Here is a 26947-nt window from a genome sequence, read left to right as displayed (position 1 = left end):
ATTTGTGATAATTTCATAAATTTGCCGTACAGCAATGTTTATGTGAAGAAATGCAAACATTTCATACATTTGCTCTACAGCAATGTTTATGTGAAGATATGGCCATTTAATAAATTTGCTCTACGGCAATGTATAGGTGAAGGTCTCATGCTTTCAAATTGTAATGATGCAAATAAGAAAATTGGACAGTCAACATCATGACCTACTGACAGGGTGTTATGAATCGTGTGTGGGCGCATGCGTGAGTGGGTGGGTGTGTGCCTGTGTGTATATGTATGTGTAGAAGAAGGGGGTATAATATTCTGGCTCAGGGATTAAACTTGAGCTTTCTCCATCCGCCATCTGGACTCCTCATGACAAGCATCATGCTGTTTACATGGCCATACACACACTTTAAGTTTCTTTATTATGACTATAAACACATGAAAGCAGCTTACGCATCCATATTATAAGAACATTTGCATCCAGAACCTACACACTAAAGTGTGACACTTCCACCAGATGATCGGCTCAGGGACTATTATCACCACACGCCTATTGTTTCCTGAATTGGGGGAAGTGTGGTGTGTCATCACAGAAACAAAGACAAAACACAGAGACAACATCTTTACTTTGAAAAGCAGGTAGAATTTTACAGTTCAGCAACTGGCTTGCTTCAAAACATTCTCCTTCTTCCATACTATCACATCCGACAACCTTTGCTAACCCACCAGCAAAAAAAAAACAAAAAACACAGCTTGAAGACAATCAGGCGCACATACCCAGCAGAAGCACAGTACATGCTGCTGACTGGTTGTTGGGAGGAATAGACCTCAGATTACCATTACGAAACCTTTTAGCTGAATGTCAAGCCTGATGAGACGATGGCCTTACCAAGCACTGTTGAAGAAAATCATTCTGTTGTGGGATGTCTATGACAAACATTAGGTGAATTACAAGAATCCAATCATTTCCTTTTTTTCTGCGAGCTAGTCATTCACTATCGCTGCAATTAAACTCTAGCAATAATGAAGCATTCTATATATAATACATAAATACCATACAAGCACACCAGGGGGTATACTTTTTCATAATCATTTTCAGTCAGGTCAATGGTAGTCACTAGTTCTGCCTCAGGACTTGTGTACAATTACAAAAAAGGTCAAATATTATGTTTTGAGCATCCCTGATAGTATAGTATAGTATAGTATAGTATAGTATAGTCTAGTCTAGTCTAGTCTAGTCTAGTCTAGTCTAGTCTATCTGTCTGTCTGTCTGTCTGTCTGTCTGTCTGTCTGCTGAATTCATGTTGTCAGGATAATTTTGGTTCCTGGTGTGTCTAGTTAGATTAACTTCCACATTTGTTTGCAACAATTTGGCCTAAGATTTGCATGTAAGTGTTTTGTGAAGCAGGTCCTAAGAGTGCGTTTTTAATAATCATGTGCGTATGTTTGGAGGTCTGAAGCAAATGCTGGTAGAACACACCTATTATCTCATATGTTGACATGCATGCTGTTGCAAACATGTTATTCTGTGTTGGCCTTCTCCATAGCAACATGACATGAATTGAGTGATAACGCCTCTTCTTGACAGCTGCTTTGTGAATCACTTCTAAATGTGTCATGTCAACTTAACGTGCTCAAGCATACTCTGTGAGCAGCAGGATAAGCAATAAAGTCCCAAATGACAACTGTCCCCTAACGATGCAAACATTCCAACCATTAGACCATTATGCTTCAAGCCCAAAATAATCCAGTTGTCCTGTCTTCAGTGTTGTTATATCCACAAGACCTCAAACACCACTAAAGTGGTTCAAATGTAATCAATGCAGTGTACTGACTACAATTCAGAATTCCCAAGCATCCACAGGAAACAAAGGGCTTCTAATCTCCCCAACCTCTTTAACTGTAAAAAGAAAATTTCCACAGTACCTGAGCACACTTCTTTCCAGAATTGCAGCACTTTCCACATGCTGAACTCCACATGCTGAGAATCCATCGCTCAAATTTTGCTTACATCTGAGGTTTTTCATCAAAAGTAGTCCAGTGTTTTTCAGCTACGGGTTTGCTTGACAGCTCGAGTCTATTTACCATCACAGTACCTGCCCCGTCACTTTAGAAACCGGTTTCCTAGAAACCAGGTATGACGGGGAAAAGAGGAGGAGGGCTTAACTGCTCACCAAGGCTGACGAATTCAGTTGGATGTTTCACTCACAGTATATTGAGGGCTGGCAACCAGTTCAGGTTCGGTCAGCTGGGATGAGCACCAAGCAAGCATGCGACCCTTGTTTGGATAAATAGCTTTAAAAAATATAGATGGAAGGATAGATGGATATATTGAGAATAATGCTTGGGTGGGAGGAGGAAAGTGAGGCGATGAAGGGCACCATAACAGTGCACTATATCTCTGAGGTACCATGTAAGAAGGTAGCTAAGCACAAGTGGAAAGATGAAAATTAGCAAGCCACAACAAATAAAGTTAAATATCAATGCACAATCACACAGTCATCCATTTTTTTTTTTTTTACAAAGCTAACTTCCCAGGTAAATGATCTCTCCAGTGCAAACATATTAAACACCAGCACTTATAAATTATATCAATAAATATGGCAACACAACCACCCCATGCTCACTACTTTAATTTACTTTTAAATAAAACCCAAATGCACAAATATATCTATGTATAGCATGTGAAGACTGAAGTGTTGTTATTGCAGTGTATCAGACCAGAAAGTAAGACTACAGCATCATGCAAATAAAACAAAACCCCGCATCTATATTAGCATTTATATGAAACCATTACTTAACTACTTAATATTGCAGGGAAAAATCTAAATCTAAGACTGCATTTGCATAGCTTCCCTTAATTGAGAGCATTATTCATATGAAATTCACACAAAAGATTGTGGAGAAAACATTTACATGCTCAGTCACGCCCATTTAATCACACAAGTTCACGCTGCTGCTGATCAGTCTTCCCTTTTCATGCCCCTCAGACGAGACCTTGGTTATTGAAAGAGAGCAGATGTAGCTGCGTTCCCACTCTCCTGCCCACACAGAATAGACAATTATCAAGGACTTATGGGTCAGCCACATTCATAATTGAGTGAAAATTAAACGACCTTGTACGGCGTTTTATGTGGTTGAAACGAGCAGATGAGACCCTTTGTGTAGAGAAAACAATCATGTCATTGAGTTTTCTCATTTACACAAAAATGGATTCTAGACCGAGCCCTAAAATATAAGTGCAATTTTCGGTCTTTACAGGAACATCATTCACACTTTACATTCACACTATAAATTGGAATCAAACACACACTGGCTGCCTTAGTCAGGCGCTTGTATGACAGTAAAGTAACAGTGACCCGCTAAAAACTTGACATGTACTAAGACTTTACCAAATTGTTAAGTATTTGTGAAAGAATAAACATTAGAAATGCTTGAGTGAACATTAAAACGTAGCAGCATTACTGAAGATGAATGCTTTCACCCTTTCACTCCCATTGGGACAAAGCGTCCCACAAGGAATCGTAGCAATAACATGAAATGGCATCCCGCTGGTTCATTACAAATCTATCTACAGATTCTAATGGCATTTAGCAACTTTTCCATATGCAAAAAGCCTGTGCTGGGCCGACTGTCAACAAGGTAGAATCCCAGTTGTGTGTGTGTGTGTGTGTGTGTATGTATGTGTATATATATATATATATATATATATATATATATATATATATATATATATATATATATATATATATATATATATATATATATACACACACACACACACACATATTCACACGTGCAATTGTGGCAAAAAAGTAATTTCCACTTGTACTATGACACTTTTGCTTTAGAAGTATCAGAGTCTATGGGATCTACAGTTCCAATGGTATTTTCAAGAACTGTATATTGATCATATGGTACTGTAGACATAATCTATGGAAGTGGGAATTTTTTGAGTAATTTTTCAAGTATCCTAGACTTATGAAAAAGTAATATATGCCACAAGTTTTATTTGTAAAAAAACAAAACAAAAAAACAGCAATCAGGCAGGAGTGAAAGGGTTAAAGCTGGGGCGTTGTGTATGCCAGAGAGTTTCCTGAAAAGAATGCATGAGAAGACCATTTCGAATTTAACTTCATTTGAATTGTGCCAAATCGAAACAGTAACTCCAGGCAGTTTAAATGTAGAGCATGGTGTAACTAATAGTATTACAGCTACTACTGCACTTGGATTAAAACTGAGCCAATCATGTGCCTCATGAAGTGTACTGTACATACAGTACCCAAAGAGACACGGCCCATCTCATCACTGCTGCAAACGCTTTAGCATAATCTGAACATGGTGCTTGAATTGAGGCCAAGCCGCAGAAAGAAATGGGGAATTTTATAATCACAAAAACATCCAATAAAACCCAGGGAGGTTGTATATTTATGTCAGTAAAAATTCAGCCCATAATCTAGACTCTAGATTCTAGAGAAAGAATACCAACACTTATGTTAGAGCTGCTCAACATATTGCGAAACATGCCCTTGGATAATGCAGCTCAAGACTGAAACAATGAGAAAAAAAACAATGGAAAAGAACGCACAGTAAAACAAACAAACAAAAAAAACATCATATCACCAATTAGAGATCAGGATATGTTAAATGTCATTTTCTTGACTGATTTGAAATGATTGGTGAATGTTGATTAATGGTGTTAAAAATGGCAGTTGTGCTTACACGAACAGATGTAGACAACCTTCATTACAGTACTTTACAGTAAATCATAATCTGTTTCTTTCTCTATTCAATTTTGTCAAATCTCAACGAAATAGAGGATGTGCCTTTATACTGTATGTTATTAACCGCATGAGAAATAGGTGTTTTTACTTAGGGATCAAGATTCTTATGTACGACAATTCAACTAAGTGTCCCAAATTCAGTTTTATTAATTAAAAAAAGCAACTTTGCTTGTTGTTGACATCTGTGTAACTACCCTTGACCTACACTGCCAAAGAACCAACAACATAAGACAGACGCCATGAGACCAACTTCAAAATAAACACACAAATAATACAATGCAGTGGCCAACGTATGCTTTCAATAGCAACTGTGGTTGCTACCAGCTAGCTTTACTCATCCCCACGACTGTTTTCATCACCATCACATGACCTCAATCAATATCAAAACACCTCCATTAAAACATCAAACTGAATTGCTGATTAGGAATGTGGGGGGACAAATTTAGTAGGATTACAGAACAAGAAAATGCAAAATGAAGCCCATTTAAGATGGAGACAGCAGAGGTGGTTGACTGTTTCGTGAAAAAGGGGAAAGACATCAATAGTTCAAATGAGTAGGCAACACTTGTTTCCCTCAGTCCCTTTTAAAACTTCCCCCTTTTGACTGTGCCTCTTCTCCCCTGCTCCACGCCCCCTGTGATCGGCCAGTCAAGTGCTGAAAACAGATCAGTCACCCAGCGACAGCGTCTAAAGGTATCAATTCAAAGGCTGTTTGTCCAATCAGCACATCTCGACTGGGCCAAAAGAGACTTTGCATAAATGACTTTAGGCTTAATAATCGTGAGATGAAATTGACACTCCCAGTTAAATACAATTCTATAATTTCACTTTCAAGCAGTTTACATGCAGTCATTTCCATTTTAAGCCTTTTTTCCATTTTCATCCAAAAATAGCCCTTATGATCCCATCCATGGAGCAAAAGTACTTCCTGTGTTAAAAATGTCTCCATAAATAACCCCATGAGAAATTCTCACCAACTAAAACTTCTATTGCTCATCTGCTGATGGTCTGAGTCCAATGCAGTTCAATGCAAATGAAAAAGGAACAAACAGTCAACAGATGACAGTTATGAAAGCTTGGCAGCGTTTGACACCTACTTTTTAATTTTATTTTATTTTTTTAAGATTTTCACTTTGACACCTCTGTGTTAAAATGAGACCGTTCATGGCAGCATCACATCTTATGTCTTGGACATTTACAACTGTCTATTGTCAAAAGGTGATGGGAAACAATGCAATTCACAGATTTTTCCACACACGCGCCAATCACATTGCTAAAGAAAAAAAACAACAACTTGAACTAAGAACAAGAATGTACACCATCACAGCTGGCAAAGTTACTCCATTTTGCTCAGTACAGTATGTTTGAATTTGGCCAATAATGCTGAATTGCAAATACGTTAAGCTGTATTATGAACACTATTCAGTTTTCATTTGATGCATAATGCATGAAGTAAATAGTGACTGTCATGCCCCATCAAACTGCACGCACAGAACTCAAACAAGATCATTGTGTCCAGCAGGATTCTTGAGTTGAGTATAAATGAGCCTCTCTGAGGAGAGGTTCTGGAGCCGCATTCTCAGCACTGAACTGGAATGCGCAGAAAAGCTGTCTGCTGAAAGTCGAGCCTGAAGCAACAACATGCTGAATTATAGCAAAAGAAAAAGAATGAATACTATTCGACTCGACAGAAGCAGCTAGTTAAAGTGGAAGTAAGAACAAATGGGTTTATAAGGGCTTGTCTTAACCCTTGAATTGTGTTCAGGTCTGTGGGACCCGTTTTCATTTTTTGTAATTGAGATAAGGTAAACATCTGTTCAGTATTTTAACATAAAAGTTTTTGACTTAAGGTATTAAAAGCCACAACATGCAACGAGTCCATCAGACCCACAAACACTGGCTGAGTAACAACAATATGAACGTAACACTAGGGTTAAGTTTTGTCTCATAATTCTAAATTCACTTTGGAAAATACAGTTGGGTGGTGTTTGAAACAGTGCACCTAGAATGTTAGTATAGAAGACATGTATGTATGGTACTGTATAACGACACAAAAAAGGCAAATATACTCCGCTACAGAAAAAAACAAGCAAAAATTTGAATTGTTTAGCAGGATTTCAAATTTAATGCAGTAAGAAGTTTGTTGTTAACCAGATCCTTCAACCACCTTTAGTAGCGCAAAAAGTTGATTAATTGTAATGATATTGCTCAATGGGCCACTGTGAATCAACTTGCATGGTCGCACAAGCGTAATTGTTAACAAACTGGGTTATCACTTCTTCCATTTGCTTCATGGAAGGTTACGTTAGTGTTGATGTCATTTTTAAGAGAAAAGCCTAGCGGGTTAAAGTTGCTGTTCTGGGGTGAAAAGGCATTCAGAACTTGCCTTGTTGGGATTCTCATAAGCGGACGGTTTCCAAATATTTGCATGTTTGGGGAGTGTTTGTGACCTTTTAGAATATGTCTGTCTGTAAATATGTAAGTATATACAGGCATACTGCATATATACACAGTATAAATATAGTCCTAGGGCTATGGCAAGGACTGCAAGTTTAACTATCCACAGTATAAAGTGCTTTTGAAGTAGCTTTGAAAAAAAATATATATTCCGTCTTAAAACCAGTCTTACAAAAACAACCATGCACGCGCGCGCAAACACCTACGCACACACACATCACACATCATGTCACCTTGTCAGGGGGAGGGGGGTAAGGTGTCCAACAGAATCAGCATTTCTAGTTGGTTTCCTGGGAGCTCAGCAGAAAGACAAAGCACTGTACAAAGGAGATGACAAAACAGCAACTTGAGGTTGCCAAAAAAAGAAAGTAGTGCCTTTGCATTTGGCATGACATTTCATTTTTACGTTGGCCTTTACAGTAAAAGAGGAAGACGACCCCCCCCCCCCAAAAAAAAATCTAAACTAATTAAGGTGACAAAGATGAGAAAAATAAGTCGTAATGACATGAAGTGATTATAGATGCAACAGACGCAACTGCTCTATTTGCACGTACATTACCATTCTTCCTCATTTCAGTTTCACTTGTTTTGAATATGCATGCGTTTCACTTCACACTGTGTCCATTTCTAGGTACCATTGAGACCACAAACTATTTGACTATTTCCAGAGCAAAAAAACAAAAATGGCTATGACAAGGTTTTTCAAACTTTTTCCTCTGAGGGTTGCATCAAGAAAAATAGGAAGTGATAAGGGCCACATTTTTTAATGTTATTTTTTAGACTTTTTAAACTGTGGAGATCAATCAATAGGGAAAGATGCATTGGCCACATTTTATGTATTTATTTATATTTACTTTAATTAATTAAACAGCGTAGAAATCAATCAAATGTATAGTGTATTAAAAAAAGCTACATCAAGACTTTTTTTGTTGAAACTGTTGAGGGAACAGGATTTCCTTTCACACTTCTGTCTGTCATCAAACATTTTTCTGACTTTTTTAGATAGCACTGCGAGCCATGTCAAAATGTAATTTTGGTATATGCTGCAGACTGCTAAAATGTGAATGGTGGAAGGCAAATGGTCCCCGGGCCTCAGTTTGGATGCCTCTCTGCAATGGTTAAAAATGGTGTGAGCGTGTTTGAGACAGCATTACTTGTGGACCTTTGGTACTGAATTCTTTCAAGCTGACACATCTATTTGATTCCAAGTGAATCTGTCTTGCGGTTTGGTGGATTTTGGTTTCGATTGCCCTTTTGTCTGTCTTGTGAAGTTATTGTGTCCACCTGTGCTTGTCAACTCGATCCCTTGTGTCTTCCAATCAGCTACCCTCAGCCACTTGTGGCTTATCCAGGTGTTTCTCATTGTTTCGGTTGTATTTAGTTGCCTGCTTTTTTTCCATCCTTGTTGGTCCATTGCCCGTGTCAGGTCCTCTTACTGTTTGTGATCGTGGTTTGTTTTGTGAAGTCTCACATGTGCGTGTTTTACTTTGAACCTTATTAATTGAGACTCCAGTATGTTGATTTCATACATTCAGAAACTTTGCTTGCATTTTTGTTATTTTGAGATTAATGTTTTTTTAGGGCACTACATTTTCCCTGCATTTGGATCCACATCCGTTTGAATTGTGTGAGAGTATTGTCACTTTAGAAGATAGTATGTCAATGTTGCAAGCATTATTCACAATTAATGATCCGTCTGCATAGTAACTGAGCAGGCTGGTAGTGGAACTTTAACACAGGAGCTCGGTAGTTGCCATGGCAGTGACGGGCACCATTTTCTTTATTATAAAGTGGACCAACACTAGGGTACCCAAGTTATTATAAGTGCATGAAAACAAACATGCTCAATAAAATGTTTCTAGTAAATATGAGCAAAACCATGTATCCATCCAAATGGTAGCTAGAAGTTGTATTCTAATAAATAATTCAGTTTGTAGGCAGCAGGCTACAGCAAAATCACATACTTGGACACACGCATAAGCGCACCAACACACTGAACAGTGCCTATTTTCCCACAGTTAATGCAGGCAGGACAGCAGGGGTCGATCGCCATTCAAAGCGACCACAGTTAATTGGGGTAAACACTAGCAGGCTCTCCAATATGCAAACGTGTGTGTGCGTTGCAGATTTTTACTGCATTTCCCTGCAGTTTGAGAGGCTCATCTGACACCTCACAATATCCACACAACATGTGTGTTCCCTTCTTCAGTAACTAGTCGTCTCAGCAAAAAACACATCCTTCTATGTGCGCAGCAAAGACAACACCTTTTTGGTACGACACTGCTTCGTATGTCAGCCCAGTCAACCCAACGCCCTATGGCTGCAACGTGCATGCCGGTAAGAAGCACTAACCTGAGTGGCGATTGGGTCCATTCCCACAAGTGAGGTTCAGAATGGAAAATGTCCTCACTGCCTTTAAAAAAAAGGGTTTGACTCTCTCTTGTGCGAAGCTTCCAGAGCCAATGGGCAGGTTTCAGACTGCTGTTAACCGCTGCCTGGCTGCGTCGCTCGCATCCTCCCTTCCTTCCGTCGCTCCCTCCTCTCACTTGCTGGCTCAGTGACACTGACTCACCCTTCAGCTCAACCTCTCATCTTGCACACTCTCTCTCTCTCTCTTCTTTTATGCTTCTCGCACTGGCCTGCCTTGATCTCCGCAGCGACGGCAGATAATCACATTCCAGTGGAGATGGGGCATATGGTGGGGGAGCGCCAGCCAGCCCACAAGCAGAGCAAAGCCCCCTCTGTGTGTGTGTCATATGGACAATCAATCCCATTGTGTGGGATGAGGGGAGGGCTAGTAAGAGGGGAGAAAGCCAATGGCCACACTCATCTGCTACCCCTGGATACTGCTGCCGGCCATCGTGAGCAGAAGATGTGGAACGCCCCGCTAAGCAACCCCCTCTAGGAAGCGCTGGGTCGTGTGACAACAAGAGGCACAGCAGGTTAGGCGAGATATGATGAAGAATTGATCTGTTTGAAAGAAAAGCCATTTTCAGAGTCCCTCAGCGCCATCGCCAACGTATGTCATGATATGCTTGAGATTTCAGCCTCATCTGTACACACAAATTGGCCCAACAGAAGATAGGCAAACACCATAGTAGCAAAGTTGTTTCAGCACTGTAGGAATCCATCCATTCATTTTCTATAGCTGCTTATCCTCATAAGGGTCACAGGCTTGCTGGTGCCTATCTCACCTGACTTCAGGCAGCAAGCAGGCTGCACCCCGAACTGGTTAACTGCAGGTCACACCGGGACGAACAACCATTCACGGACGCAGTCACACCTATGGACAATTTAGTGTGTCCAATACACCTGCCATACATATTTTTGGAGTGTGGGAGGAAAAGCGACGACACTATGGAGATATCAATTTATTAAGTTTCACGCAAGATTGTAAAAAAAATTATATACAGTGGGCCCCCGGGTTACGAACTTAATCCGTTCAGCGGCTACGCTCGTATCTCGAATTGCTCGTATAGCGGGCAATCCAAACCCGTGTTAATTCGTGAATGCGTGCAACGCGCGCAGAAGCCTGAGGTAAAATCAACACGCTGTATACATATATTAATATTGAGTGACATAATCTACTGTACAGTTGCATTAATCAACAAATACTAAGGAAGTATGACTTTTACCTTTGGAAAGACATGACTTGTGCTGAAATAAGCAGAGATGAGCAGAGATGAATGCTCGAAGTCAATACGGTAAATCAGATATGCTATTGGTCTTACAGTGTCACAGTAACTTTTTCAGTCAGGGTTTTCTCTACTTCCTTCCATCCCAACCAGCTGTGCCATCAAGCTAGATAAAGGCGTTCGGCCAATAGCATATCGGCACTTCTGTGATTGACGTGTGACGCCGGCCAATAGCATCTCCGTGAGTGAGACCGGGTGACCTTAATCGACCAATAGCATATTGGCGTCTCCTTGACTGACTGATAATTATTCGCACTTTTTTATTAAACGGTTGGAATGTATTGACATCTTATTGATTAAAACACATTTAAACCTGTGACGATTTTTTGTCCTGCAATCGGCACACTTAATTTCATGTCAGCTGTTTTTCCCGACGTGAATTGAGCTGGGTGGAGGCGGAGGGGAGGTTGTGTGTGTTGTATTAACTAGGCACCACTCTTATGGCTTGTTCGAGCGTCAGTTCACTGTTGGTTTCAACTCACAGAATTGCAACAGTGGCGCTGTCCCAAAGCATGTCGGGAGGTCGCCGACTAACATGACATGCAGTTTTGTCAAGCAACCATTAATTAGCACTGTAATACCACCCGTAACAGGGTGCAGAGATTAACATTTTGAGTTAATACGGCAACGCAGATAGGCTATTGGTCTTACAGTGTTACAGTAACTCTTTCAGTCATGGTGCAAATCACGGAGATACTAAAACATCATCCTCTTATTTCTTCCTTTACCGCTGCTAGTAATTTTAGAAGCTATGTCTAACAGATAAAGTTTGCAAAGTCTTCAAAACATTCCGTTTTTCACTCATTTTCTCTACTTCCTTCCATCCTGTCCCATCAAGCTAGATAAAGGCGTTCGGCCAATAGCATATCGGCATTTCTGTGATTGACGTGTGACGCCGGCCAATAGCATCTCCGTGAGTGAGACCGGGTGACCTTAATCGACCAATAGCATATTGGCGTCTCCTTGACTGACTGATAATTATTCGCACTTTTTTTTAAACGGTTGGAATGTATTGACAATTAATTAAAAAAAACACACATTTAAACCAATGACAATTCTTTGTCCTGCAATCGGCACATTTAATTTCATGTCAGCTGTTTTTCCCTTTAGCTGTACAAACACTACACTTAAATGGTAATATATTTAGACACCGTGAGTGAGACAGTCAGTGTGAGGTTGTAAGACCAATAGCGTTCACGTTACCGCCTTAAGTATCTGTTAATGATTGTAGTTGAAGCAACTGCTGAATATGTTGACGCAATTAGACGAGAACATTTCTACGTACTCAATGGCTGGTTTGTCGGAATGCTCGTAAGGCGAGAGGTTTGCTCGTAAGCGGAGGACAAAATTCTCCCTGATCCACGCTCGTAAGGCGAATTGTTCGCAAATCAGGGTGCTCGTAAGCCGGGGGCTGACTGTATAATGTAATAATGTGGTGACGCTTTTGTTTTACGAGGTATTCTCGGTTTTCCAAGAAAAGCCTGAAACGGTTCAACACAGGAACACTTCTTGTGAAATGTTTAGAAAAAAAAAAAGAATACATAAAGATGACAAAGAATGAGTCACTTGACCTTCTGTGACATTTTCTATTTTTAGTTGTCACTTTTCACTGTTTCCATTTTTTGTCTTTCTCTATACCACACTCCAACACAGAAAAACATCTCAAAATGTCATGCATTTTACAATTAATGCAAAATCTTTTCGCAAAAAAAAAACCCTTCAAAATTGAGACAACTTTGCCGTCATTGGAAAGTTAAACTTTAAACTTAAAATTTTGCTTTTTTTGTTTTTTTCCCCCACTAAAATAAATTTAAAGGTTGCTCTATTCCAATAAGTGGTATTCAAAGGAAAAAAATCTAATGGCATTACTTCCTATAGGAAGTAATCTCAAATGACCAAAAAATCAGAAGTTGACAAGCGCCCTGAAATGCAATGTACATTATGTCATTGTTTGATTGCTACTTTTCTATCAGTAGCTGTTTGAATCTAAACCTTTTCCCCTACTAAATGCCCCACTTAGGCATCTTTATAACACATACAACATCATCCAACACTCACACTCAAGTATTTGAAGCTGTGCAGGCCTCATTACACTACACAGTAATTAATTACCGGAAGAGCACTAAGTGCATCCAGATAGCAACACTGCCAGAAGTGTGGTGCCTTGCCAGCAGGTCTCTATATTAATGGGGATGTGTGTGTGTGTGTGTGTGTGTGTGTGTGTGTGTGTGTGTGTGTGTGTGTGTGTGTGTGTAAACTTCGGTCAGGAAATCTACTTCCTATAGAAAATGAAGAATTACTTCCTGGCCATGTATAAGTGCAGTTGTGAAAACCAAAAGGTCAGTACTCAGGTCACACACACGCAAGCACAAGCACACACACTACGCAAGCAAATAATTGCTACCCGAGAGCATTTTTTTTGTATTTTAAAGGATTATTTTGATTCTTAGGGTACAACAAATATCTCCAAGGTGGCATAATGCCAAGATGACTACAATAGATGGGTCACTTTAACATTGTCTTCCAAATTATGTAGGATGACAAAGAATATCTTGCCATCGACAGAAGTCATGATCATTACTTGACAAGGGCTTTAGATTATGGCCCTTCAAACATTATATATACAATTGAAAATCTTAATTTTTGTTATTAAGTAATGATTAAATGAGCCAAGAATTTTTTCCATGAAATTGATCTGAATGTCGGAACAAAGACATAAAATACATTGTGCAACATTAATTGTTAAATATGAGACTCATTGAGTACCATTCAACTATTAAGAAGACAAACGCATATGGCAAGAACGAATGTCCTAATAACGTAATTGTGCCACACAATGCATTCCGTAAACCAACATTTTTTTAACAATATATTTACTATTGACCCCCGCTATTCGCAGGAAATAGGTACCAGGCTAGGCCATGACTAGTAACAATCTGTATATCATTAACGCCTATTGAAAAGTAATAGGAGGAAACAAAATTTTAGTCATTATAAGATTTTAAATTAAGCTGACAATTAGTAATTGGCTAGCTGTATTTTTTTTTTCTGCCAAAAATCAGCATTGGCCTAAAGTAAATCGGTAGGTCGAGGCGTGCTATTTCAAAATATAGTGGAAAGTTCTTTCATACATTAAACATGTATGGCTTTTCATATTGTGAATAATGGGCCTTTTTTATTTTCAACACATGCTAACATCCAATATGGAAAAGTACCCTTAGCGGCTATCACACATATCAGATCATTGTATTATTTCACCTGTGCCTCCCTTCCCGAACATAAACATAGTAATGCAACCATCTTGTTGTCACCCTCATTTTTGCATCAATGAGCCTTTAACACTTTGTTATCCTATAGTACTAAAAATGTACTCAAGGAGAATAATCATAGGCCACTGATGTGTTATTAGGTATTGTTACATGCAGTACACATTTACATTTTAGGGCAGCACGGTGGAAGACTGGTTACCACGTCCACCTCAGATGTGGCGGTCGTGCATTTGATTCAGACTCTGGCCATCCTGTGTGGAATTCGTCTGTTCTCCCCGTGCCTGCGTGGGTTTTCTCCGGGCACTCCAGTGTCTTTCCACAGTCCAAAACATGCCTTGTATGGTGTATTGGGCACTCAAAATTGCCCTTACGTGTGTCTGTGAGTAGTGTCTCTTTGTGCCAAACAATTGGCTGGCATCCCGTTCAGAGTGTATCCTGCCTACAGCCCGAACACTGCTGTGATAGACACCAGCCAGCGCACAACTCTTGTGAGGACAAGGATGGATGGATGGATGGATGGACATGATTGGATTGGATTTAATTAAAGATCCCTGTTAGCCAATGCTGAAGTATCTAAATAGTCTTCCTGGGGTCCAACAACATTAAACAAACGTAATAAGAAATTGTATAGGTTTTTAGAAATTATTATCACTAGAAAAAAAACATCACAAAATAACATAATGTATACAGTATACATTTTATATTTGGGGGTATTAGTTTTTTTTTTCTTCAATAAACAAAACAAAAATACGGTACAATAAATGTAACACACTCTCATCTTAATTTTGTACATTAAACCTAACATTTCCAGTCCATCAGAAGGATGAAAACAAAGTGACATGTTTACTTTAAAGTATCATTCAACCTATCTACCACTTTGAAACTTAAGCTATCGTGTCCCTACACCGCCTTGCTTGTGTGGCTCGTGGCCACACCACACTCTCACCATTTTTGTTTTATGCCTGGGGTGATGGGGGGATTTCAGCAACATGGCTGCAGGCTATTGCCCACCGCAATTCTATGAGCACAGAAGCGAGGGCCTCCAACACAAATCATTAATTAAATCCACACTGGCTAATTTTATGCATGCATCTCATGTGATATAAACTATGTTTTTCATATTCCCTCCTGCTGTTTATGAGGCTCAATGATGAATGGTTGGTGTTGTGTGAGTCCCCCCTCCAACACACACAATCATACACACCCCATGTGCAGGAGGGAACAGCTGACGGCAGGCAAGCAGTGTGTCTGGTAAGCATCTGCCCCCGCATCACAGACACAACCTGCATCGGATTGGTTCCTGTAATCAGTCTGGGACACACGCCTGCACCCTCCCTGCTGTCAGTCTGAAACCCAAGCAGCGATAAGCAAATCCATTCAACCATTTATTATTGACAGAGCTTGAGGAGCATATGAGCACGGAAGATACCTGGTTCCTTTCATTAGCTTAGCTTTCTCGGCAATAAACACTGACCCTAAATCACATTTTTATACACCGGATTAAACTGCAAATGCTGAGTGGTATCAATGAGAAGTGTACTTCAGTATTAATATGCAAAGAACACATATTTAAGTGTAGCAAAATTCTGCATTTACAAGATCGTGTGATATTGTGTTTTGAGCCAAACTTAAACAATTTGTTTGACTCCACAGTATAAGCAAAAACTCGTCTCTTGTTACCTGTTTGAATAAGTCGACTGCAGAAGCCTTCAAAGTCTAGAACTAGTTGCCTAAAAGGTGTTACATTTTGCCCTTTAAATAATTAATTCACTGCAATTGATTTAATTGAGCATCCAGACTTCGTTTCCAGCCGTTAAAGAGTCAAGAGAAAACTGGATATGCTACCTATAGTAAACACCAGCAGAAGCGGAATAAATATGAATTTAGCGTCAAAATCCACTCGTTTTTATCCAGCTCAGGGGCGGCCATTTTGCATTGAACAATCATGGCTCAACTGCTGGACGTCACATGATTTAACTCAGAAAACTGAATATATTTAAGAACTTCACTAGAGGGTTAGTGACAGGGTCACTATACACATATCTTTAGACTATGCTTTTTTTTTTTTAATTTATTTTGGACATTTTCTAGTTGCAATAATTGAGAGGGATTGTAACAGATTACTCCATTGACTAATAGGGCATTTGGATCAAATTTAGTACACATTCAAATGTGTTAAAAATGAATGTTGTCATCCTTCACTGGTAAATTTCCAATTTTTGTGGTTAATTTGATGCTAAGTGATTAAAGAAAAAAACAACAATTCATCAGTATTACAGGAGAGGGATCGTTGCCCTTGCCAACCTTTTTGAAACGATTCAGTAATAGGTTCTGTGATTATTTCTCAAAGAGAAAGAAGATGTTTGTAAATGTATTATTCTAATTAAAAACAAAATATAATCAGTCTGCTTTCATGAAGGATTCACAGAGATCAGAAAATAATTACCATTGTAAGGCTGAAAAATGACTACTCGATTACTCAAACAGTTGTCGATTAATTTGACAATCGCTAATTAATTTGACAATTTGGCTATCGCTGATAAATCCATTCATTTTGACAACTCAAGACAGTGCATAGGTCTCAAACTTTAGTCCCTGAGGGCCGCAATCCTGCATGTTTTTGATGATTGTGATATAAACACACCGGATTCAAATTATTAGCTCATCAGTAAGCTCTGCGGGAGATTGAAAAAATGCCCAATCATTGAATCAGGTGTGTTTAAGAGAGCAGCATTAAAAACATGCAGGTTTGCAGTCCTCAAGGACTGGAGTTTTGAGCCCTATGTGAGTTTGTGAGCAGTATGCAAGTAAAGTTCAGTCTCAATCATTTGCTCAAGTCTTCGTGTCAGCTAGGTATATTGGTTCTCATCAGACGGGCTGCAATGCTTTGAACCGGTTGGGAATGATTAACTCATCCACTGCCATTGATGGCTGCAGACGTCAAAATATTCGTTTTTACTGGGCTGCCAATGAATAAGTTCGTCCACTGCCATTGATAGCTACTGTATATACGGTAAGTCAAAAATCAATATTAACTGGGATGGACATGAATGAGGTAATGATGAGACCAAAGAGAAGAGAATTGTAGTTGCAATGACTGTACAGACTACAGTAACATTCTAGAAATTATTAAATGTAAGTATTTCACAGGCTTTACATCTTGATATTAACATCTCAAATCTTGATGAGCCAGACAGTTGAAGGTACTATGTTTGAAAAGCCACGGACATGTCCTTGACTGAAAATAAAGCTTGAGGCCGTGGCTTAGACATTACATATGATGTCATCACAGTGATGTATTACAATACGCTCATGCAATTGTCATCTTGTACGTACAGTATTTCCCAGCAACTACCCACTGGCTAATGTCTTGCTGGTTACGTGCATGACTCACATGCTGTGCTGTAGCGAAATACTGGGGTAAAGAAAATATCTATCATTCACTCATGTAGTCAGTGCTATCTCTTTCAACAAGGTAGATTTGTCCGTTTGGTAGTTTTATCTTTGTATTTTTATTTTCCCCCATCCAGATTTTAACCGTCAACAGGCATGAATGCAAAGTATTTTTTGGTGTCTTGTTTGTTGGTTCACATGATTATGCATAAATTATGCAATTTCCACATAATGTTGCGCATTCCCTCAAGAGCTGGAAAAATGTCAAATAAAATGTTAACAAGTCAAGTAAACTGTCTTAAAAATAGATAGACTAAATTTATCTGCCCCAAGTCTATGCCGGAACCATGTTTGCACCATTTTGTTAATACGGTCGTTTCTTGCCCAAATCAGCAGCATTGCGTTGGCGGCAGGGGAGTAAACCTATCCTCCAAAACAGACCAAGTTTGGATCTTTTTCAATTAAGAAAAGCGTGACAAAAATAATGTTCAAGTACTGTAAGTAGAAAAAGCATACCACAGCAGTACAGTAGTACCTCTACTTACAATTATTAATTAGTTCCGGAAGTCATTTTGTGATGTGATTTTTTTTTTTTTATATATATAAGTTGATTTGCTTTTTACATTTCAATAAACGAATCCATTCCAAGCCCCCAAAAACACCCTAAAACCTTTTTAATTCATAATATTGATTGTAGCAGTTGACAATATGAATGCAGTTCATTTGTTTGCCTGGAAATGGCGCTTGTGTGTTGATGGTGACTGCAGAAACGTTTGATTTCAGGTCGTCTGATTTGAACAATTTTATTTTACATTTCCAGTGATCTAAGCATCATTTACAAGTCCACAGGGGCAATAATGTTTATTTTTTGGATAATTTTGAGCACGTAAGTTTACTTAAATTTAGTTTAAGGTCTTGTGAAGTACTTCCTGTGTTATATTGTTCAGCACTTTTGCTAACGTGCAGTCAGATGCGACAGCACCCTAGTTAATAAGAGGATGAAGAGAACATTTTCTCATTTGTGGACAAGCTTGCATATTATGAAATGCACAAAAAAAAAATGTAAAAAAATATGTATTAGAAATACCAGCTCCAGCAGAGACATTGTGATGACACATTACATCAGTCTTTTCGTGAGCACTGGTGTCTCACGTCTCAATCTCTGTTTCTCTCTTAATGTTCACATTTTGCCTTCTCTTCTTCCTTTTGTCATATGAGACAATATTTTTCCGGAGGCATTTCACAGCCTGAATTTTTTGTAGTAAGAGGCATTTGTAAGTAGAGGTACCGCTGTACTTCAGAAAAAAAAGACTGTCTTGACATACGACTCCATTGCTTGTCTTGGTCTCCTACGTAGTGGTCGAATGGCTGATGCCATTTGTGTTCTTAAAAAGACTTATCTATTAAGTTGTTAGTGGACTTTCACTAAGACAATATTAGCACATGAAGCCACCCAGATGAAAAAAAAAAAAAAACTTTCCAAAAGCACAGGGTCAGCATTATCCGAGAATATAACCTGTCACTACAAACAATCAATAGGGGCTCGGTTTTGTGTTCACATTTTAACTAGTAATTGTAGTCTAGCATGAAATGTGCCCAGTCTGTTCATCAAGAAGACAAACTTTTTAACACTATTTTAAAGTGGAGACCCACACTGACTGACAAGTGGCGTCACTTGAGCATGTGACACCCACTCCCACGTTGAAACAATAGGCGTGGTGAAAGGGCTCGGGCTGGCTGGCTAGCGTTCCCAGCCTTTTCCTTCCTGCCAGTGAGAACGAAAGCAGAATGCTTCAGTGTTTTCTCTCCTTTGCTCTTTAAATAGGAAGGGAAGGGGCGACTGAGGGGATAGACTGTTCCAACAATATACACCACTCTAAGAAAGGTCCACACAGCAACACACATCCAAGCATATGTATGCCCTTTAATGCCACACGTACAACACAACACATAGTTGGGTAACGGGCCTTCAGGGGCAGTGTCCAAAAGACCAGAGTGGCTAAAAAAAAAAAGTGAGAGAGAGAAGGGGGGGCTTTTTTATCCAAGCATGCCCCTCGGACTGTGGTCCATTGCTTTGCAGCAGGAAGCTTATCCGCATGGACACAAATGCTGTGGCTCAGTGAATCAACTATTCTGATAAGTGCTGTTACCAAACATTCTCATTAGTAAACCACTCACTGCTGCACTTCAGCAGCACAGCTTTACAAAAACAACTTTCGACGAAAAACAAAAATTAGTGAGATGATCATTTTTGCTTGTTTTGGTCAGATCACATTCATCCAACTGATAATCAGCAAGATCAGCAGAAAAAGATATGAACAGTATCGAGGACAATGGCATAGCATCTTGGTTGCTAAGGAATTTTAATGCCCTTAAATTGACACAGTACAACAAATGTATAAAACATGTTTTCAATGATATGAACGAAAAAATACAATTTTCTGCACTTACAGTACAGTCAAGGTAAAATGCTGAGAGAATATTTCATCCTTCATTCATCAAGTAAATCCACTAAATCTTACCATAACAGCAGAGCAGACACATCTTTGCGTTTTTACCTTTCCGTCCCCAAAACCAGTATTTGCGTCGCCGTTTCATTGTCCATCCAAATGTCTTTTATTTTGAAGAAAACAAAAACTGATCTTCTGGTGTCCTATTTGTTCAGATCACCTCCCACAAGTGAAACATCTCAAATTAAACATTTAGTAATTGGCAGCTAAGGAGTTCAAGCATTCATCATTAAGTGTAGATCTGGTTCCAAGATACACTCCATTTTGGTACATTTGCCTTTTTCACTCCTCACCATGTAAAGAGCTACATCTGGGGCAAGATGCTCTTGACAGGTATGTAATCCACAAGCACCTATGTGCAGTTTTATCCTTGTGCGAAGGAGATGTCCTCATTTTCAGAAAGTTGAGGGAAAAACTGTTTCACAATTAGCTTCACATCTTCCTCCTCCCGAGTTCCATCCTCAAAAATCCGTGCGCACTGAGATTGGAGGTAAGGTAACAGTGAATACTGTAGTTTTCTGGAAAGAGCTTGACAATGGCAGGAGGAGGGGAAATAACACACAGTGTAGTCAGGAAACGCATGTGGAAAGGCTGAGACAGACCCTGTGCTGCAGACTGATATTCTTTTGCGTCTCGCTAGACTTGTTTGCTCCAATTCAGTGGTACATTTCGATACGCATGAGGGGACACAAAGTTAGTTTGGAATGAAACCAACTGTAATATACAAATGTTATAGCAATAATCCAAATGTAGCTATTGGTTCATTTCTTTCAGCAGGTCCTTGTGTCCCCTTGCACGCATGTTTGACAAGTGTCCTACCATCACAGACTCGGTGCCTTATACAACATGGTACAAGTGCGTGCATTTGCATTTTGCAGTACAATATCATATTCAAAGCCATTTTGAAACCATTCCTGTGTGCTAAAATATTAAGACATAGTTCCTAACTTCTTTTTACAATTACGAATGTTGAATGTCTGTGACCTGGCACCCTACAAAAACAAAAGCACACTTGACTCCTTCTGGACGAGTTGTTGACACCAGTGTCAATGTAGATGGCACCCTGAGGTGGATGGTAAGCAGATCCACTAAATATTGTAAACAAGTCAAAGCAGAGTCCCATAGCAATAAACTAAGGTGCAACAAACAATTTTTCACATCACATTACAAAAAGCTTTTAAAAGGAGTTAAAATATATATATATATATATATATATATATATATATATATATATATATATATATATATATATATATATATATATATATATATAGATATATATATATATATATATATATATATATATATATATATATATATATATATATATATATATATATATATATATATATATATATATATATATATATATATGTATATATTGTCTGTCACTCGCTGTCTTGAATACAATTGTTCTCCTGCCCATTCACACACGCACACATGTCAAAATATAAAATGTCATGACTACTAAATGGAACCCTGACAACAATAGAATGCATTTAAATAGCAGTAACGACCTGTTTATTAACAGCTTTTTGTGTGTGATTATTTCAGAGCATGTCAAAAGGACACATAAGAGTAACCAGATTTTCATGCCTCAAGCTGCAACACAGTTCGAATGATCTCCAAGCAAAAGTTAAAACAGACATCAAACAAAAGTTAAAACATACACAATGTAAAAAAACGTGCCCCTCAAGGCCTTACTGGACGAAACGTTGCATAAACCAGAAAAAAAATGAAGCATTTGGCTGTCTTTACTGCCATCTACTGTGCGATTTACAAATTACAAAACTGGAGACTAGGTTAAAGATTTGTGCAATGACTACATTTTATTAATCATATTTGCACCATTGATAAATTCATGGAGTAATTTCTTTTCATTTGGCCTGACCTTTAAATATTAACAGATGCTCATTCACAGAGTTCAGAGAGAAAAAATACAAAAACATGAAACATAACTGGGAGTATGTGTAATTTTTCACATGTGCCTGTGGGAGCTTTAGGGGTATTAGGGTAAATGCAGCAATAAACACTTCTCCTCCTGCTGTCCATAGCTACAACAAACACGATGACCTCCGTAGGCGTGCCACACCCCATGTAATAGAATTTCATGATAACTAGTCCTATGATTACTGTATATTTAAAACATGTTGGTCATTTAGAACACATTTATTTGCAAGTTTTTGAAATGTATAATCATTTATTTTGTTCACTTTAAATGAAAAATGGTCTAAAGCTGACACAGTGTCACTTTAAGTGGCATTGGCACACAGCTCATAAATGGGATTCATGCTTGAGTAGTCATGAAGTGGACTGTGTTGCCAGCAGTGAGTTAAAGCCAGAGAAGACAGTAGGAGGGTTCAGCTGACGATGAATCAGCGTCACTCAGAGCACAACAACAATGGCTGCCAACACAGTCCTGATTCATATACAGAAGTCCCACTGGTTCTATCTAAGCAGACGTTAAACAAAAAGCTCCATTATTGTACATCAATTAGGTTGCTCTCACAGTACCATCAGCTCCCCTGCACTTTTTGTGCTTAGAACAACAAACCGCACTGTAGAGGACCACCGCAAATTAGCTTCCTCATATTCATTCACCATTCCTCCAAACAAACACATTAGGGGATAGAAAATGTTTCGGCTCAAAAAGGTATCCTGTCAATAATCCTGTATGCAATAAATGGTACTAGGACCACACTGAGAATTCATGCTGTATGCAGTGATGCCCAAACATTTTTGCTGGGATAGGATCATAGAGCGCTACCGGTGAATTAAAATTAAAGCTGCCAATACAGTATGCCTCAACATCACAAGTAATTGGAAAATGCACGCTAATCTGGGTTAGCAATGGACAGATGATGAGACGGAAACTCCAAAATGTCACATTGCAACTACAACTTGATCACAATACCACATAAGATCTTTTTACACTGATTTATTCAACATAGCATGATCAGCAGCAACTACTCTAAGCGAATTGTATTACAGTACTTTCATCATTGATAACATAGGGAGAACGACGTTAACCACAGCTTGGCACATCAGCTCTCACGTAATAAATGCACTGGTAAACATAATAAAGAAAAACATTTACTCGTAAACATGCTTTTTGTATATTATATACGTATAACCTGTTACATATATGCATTTGCAAATAAGTTTTAGCCGTGTTTTGTGAACCTGTGTTCTATCTTTATTTTTTGAGTATTTGTTTTTGCTTGTTGCATGATGACATGAAATCTACCAATACTACTGTCACAATCAACTGATTGACCACAATTACTGCATTGAGTAACACTGCTGTATACAATCAAGATTGATTCAGCTAAGGATTCATTCACTCATTCCACACTCACTAATGACTGTATTGCAATTTTCATATATGTAGTGAACTATAGAGTTCATTCATCAGTCAAAAAAACAAGTTTTCTCACATTGCTTACAATTATCATCCCTGCATAATCGCAATTCTAACTGATCAAGGTCAGTTAGTAGCTCCTGTGTATTAAATATTGATCAGAAGAATACATTGGAATAAATTCATGCTGATTTAACATGAGGGTAGTTTACAAAATGGATACAGTCAATGCACTTATGGAATTCACTTATACTTTATGCAATGAATTAAGTCTCATAAAGAAAACCCAAAAAATACACCCAAAATGTTTTTAGTGTTGCCTTAATGCATCGTGGCATGTACTTGATTATCTACAAACCATTGTTGTTCCCTATTTTTTAAAAATGCATTGAGGGATGTTAGGCCATAATAACGTGGGGAATAACTAATATGTACTCCACTTTCAAACAGGCATAGCCTGAGTCACTACCACTATGGAACAACTCTTTAAAAGACACTAAATACTTGTGGTCCAATTAGAACTGGATGAGCAAGGCACAAAGACAGATAGTTGCTTGCTAAGTTTGATAAGTCATCACTAAAGCAAATTAAAGGTGACGAGGAATTAAAGCACTTCTTGCTTTTTTGTTCACATGCTTTGCCCATGTTTACTTAAGCAGGAACGGCATGAAAATATGAGCAAATAAACACCATAAATACACCAGTGACATGAACTGGGCTATTGATTGTTTTAGTCAGTCTGGATGACTGTGTTTAATCTGAGGAGTAGGCCCACAAAGAGAGTTTATTTAAACAAAATGGTGTGAAAAACATTCAGACAACAATAATGTATCCTGATTTAGACCAGTTTTTAAATTAACATGTAGCTAGTGCAAAATACCTGTTTGTACAATGTTCACACAGTAGCTTGTGCATAACTTGCTTAACAGCCACAATTAAGTAGTGAATAACTTTTGTAAATGGATTTTGTAAACCACCCATCTTGTAAATCTTGATTTACAATTTAGCAAATTTTCAAATTGTTTTTAAATGACCGATTACATGAATCAGTTATTTTTTGCCCAGCCCTAGCTTTAACTAGACAAAATGGCATTGCACAGATATGTAAATGAAAACAAATGTAATGTAATGTTACAGATATCTGAAATTCAGCTCAATTGCATATATCTATATCTGCTGTTTCAATCACAATTAAGTTAGATGTCTGGAAAGAAAATGTTCAAAATGAAAACGTAACTAAGTCAGAAAGATTGTTGAATTCTACAATTAGATCTATGTATAGTCTAACATTCATAGAGCAGCCAAGAGAAAGGTGAAGAAAACAGACTGCTGTGAAAACTATATATAATAGGGAATCTAATCATGTTTGGGCCAGCAGAAAAAACCTCGGTTAACCTGAGCAGTCACCACTAGTATACTGTTTAAAGGATAAGCCTAACCTTGCACACTCTTAAGAGACACTATATCAGAGTTCGAAGTTCACATTACAAGTGCAGGCACTGTTCTCACTTGCATGTTTGCACATGCAGAGTTGCCAGCCCAATAAGCTACTCGCTGCTAATACGCTTGCAGAAACGAAACTCCTTCAAAACATTCAGCACTACAAGAATTAGGCAGCTTACTAATCATAACTAACAGTGCACGCCGAAGCGCCACTGCTCACACCTCAGCATGTTGCACCGTCAAAAAACAGCTTAGAAATAAAACTGAGCCCTCCTGTTTGCACACAACAGGCTGGGGCTTGCCTCCAACTACATACCTGCACAGCCACCAGTTTGCAGTGGTGTGTAAACATGGGTTATAATATAGCTATGTATTTACAGTAACAGTAGTTGCTCAGCTCACTGCTTCTTCACAACTCAGGTGAATTCGTCATAAACACAAGTTATTGTGTTGCAGAAAAGCACTTTTAAATGGTCGAGACACAGCAACAGCGAAAGAAGAGTAGCTCTCAGCTTACCTGTGTCTTCTGCATCCAAACTTTGCTGCTTCCTGCGAAAAGCGACTCTACTGAAGCCCTCCATGCTTTTGTGTGACAAGCGCTCCTCCAGCATCGAGACACCCAAATTTGTGTCATTCAAATGTAGTCACTGATACGTAAAAGACCTTTAAAGTCCTCTTCAAAATGTTTCTCTTTTAACAAAAACGCGTGACGCGGCGGAATCTGTGATTAAAAGGTAATAAAACATGTGGCGTTTGTACGAACCGAGTACGGCTGTGTGTGTCAAGTGTCAATTTCTTCTACCTATATTACGTCATCGTAGCGCACGATGCAGACTCCACCCACCGACTCCCCCAATTTAGCGCTTGTTGCTGATTTGGCAACCAACTTTCATAAAAACAGTACGCAGGGCTGTTCTGCAAATAGCATAGAACACTGTGATTTTCTACGATTTTACACACAATTATACATATACGTACAGTATTTCATTTACATCATATATTACGCTTTATACACATATTTACTATAGCTGTTCCTTAATTAGCGCTGCACGGTGGAAGACATTTCAAAAGTCCGGGTTCAAGTTTCGCTCACCCTGGCCTTCCTGTATAGAGTTTGCATGTTCTCCCCGTCGGTCTCCTCCCAAGTTCCAAAAACACATGCATTGTAGGTGTATATTACACTCCAGATCGAGTATGAATGGTTGTTTGCCTCTGTTTAGTCTGCGATTGGCTGGCAACCATTTCAGGGTGTCCTCCGCCTACTGCCCGAAGACGGCAGAGATAGGCACCGACAAGCCTGCAACCCTAGTGAAGATAAGCGGCTATAGAAAATGCATGGATGGATCTTTCTTTATTATTGTGACAATTTAATATGATCAGTGTCTTCACATAAAACAAAATTTCATTAATTATCCAATAACAATACCATTATGACTGGACTTTGAGAAAACACTGTTTATCAAAAATGGTAGCCCTTCATATTACTCAGTAGCAAAGGCGTAGATGATCATTCCCGTTCTAAATTATTCTTAAGTGGGTTTATGAGTGTGAATGTTTGCCATTGTCCATCCGTCCGTCCGTTTTCTAGAGCCGCTTATCCTCACAAGGGTCGCAGGCTTACTAACGTTTATCCCTGCTGGCTTCAGGTAGTAGGACCTTGAAACGGTTGCCAGTCAATTGCGGTATTTGTCTTTATGTGCCCTGCAATTGTCTGGCAAGCGGTTCGTGGTTAGGTGGATTGATGAATGGCTGCATGAGCAACACTGCCCTCTACAGGACCGAAGTAAAATTTTGTACTGAATGATCAGCCACAATTTGGCTACAAGTCAAATGTATTTTGCAAAGACATTAAACATTTTCCAATTATTAAAGCAAAAATTATAACGTTGTGAAAAAACAACAACTTTGAATTCTCGTAAAACTACACTGCAAAACTGCAATGAGAAATGATGGAGTTTCAGAGTTATTTTAACTTGACGAGCCCTATAGTAAAATGTAACAATTTTTCATTGTGCCGGTTTCTCAACATTGTTAAAGAATAGGCTATCTCT

The 26947-nt window shown here is 38.8% G+C and overlaps 1 protein-coding gene across 4 annotated transcripts in view; it reads right to left on the bottom strand.

Annotated features, from left to right (window-relative positions):
- fgd4a (FYVE, RhoGEF and PH domain containing 4a) overlaps positions 1-26071 on the bottom strand; it is a 50422-nt gene extending 24351 nt beyond the window's left edge. Inside the window, exon 1 of one of the 4 annotated variants that reach the window (XM_088416514.1) lies at positions 25990-26071. In XM_088416514.1, coding sequence (XP_088272640.1) covers positions 25990-26056 — 67 coding nt within the window. In that variant the 5' untranslated portion in view covers positions 26057-26071. Of the gene's footprint in view, positions 1-1910; positions 1993-20104; positions 20142-25413; positions 25662-25989 lie in introns of those variants that run through there. The other 3 variants (XM_088416512.1, XM_088416515.1, XM_088416513.1) reach the window with 3 other exon arrangements.
- Positions 26072-26947: the final 876 nt, after the last annotated feature.

This window comes from Hippichthys cyanospilos, chromosome 6, assembly GCF_059441005.1.
Source record: "Hippichthys cyanospilos isolate Australia breed blue-spotted pipefish chromosome 6, RoL_Hcya_1.0, whole genome shotgun sequence".
Classification (NCBI taxonomy): Eukaryota; Metazoa; Chordata; class Actinopteri; order Syngnathiformes; family Syngnathidae; genus Hippichthys; species Hippichthys cyanospilos.
The sequence above is the reverse complement of the archived record's forward strand: the minus strand, read 5'-3'. Positions and strand labels throughout refer to the sequence as shown.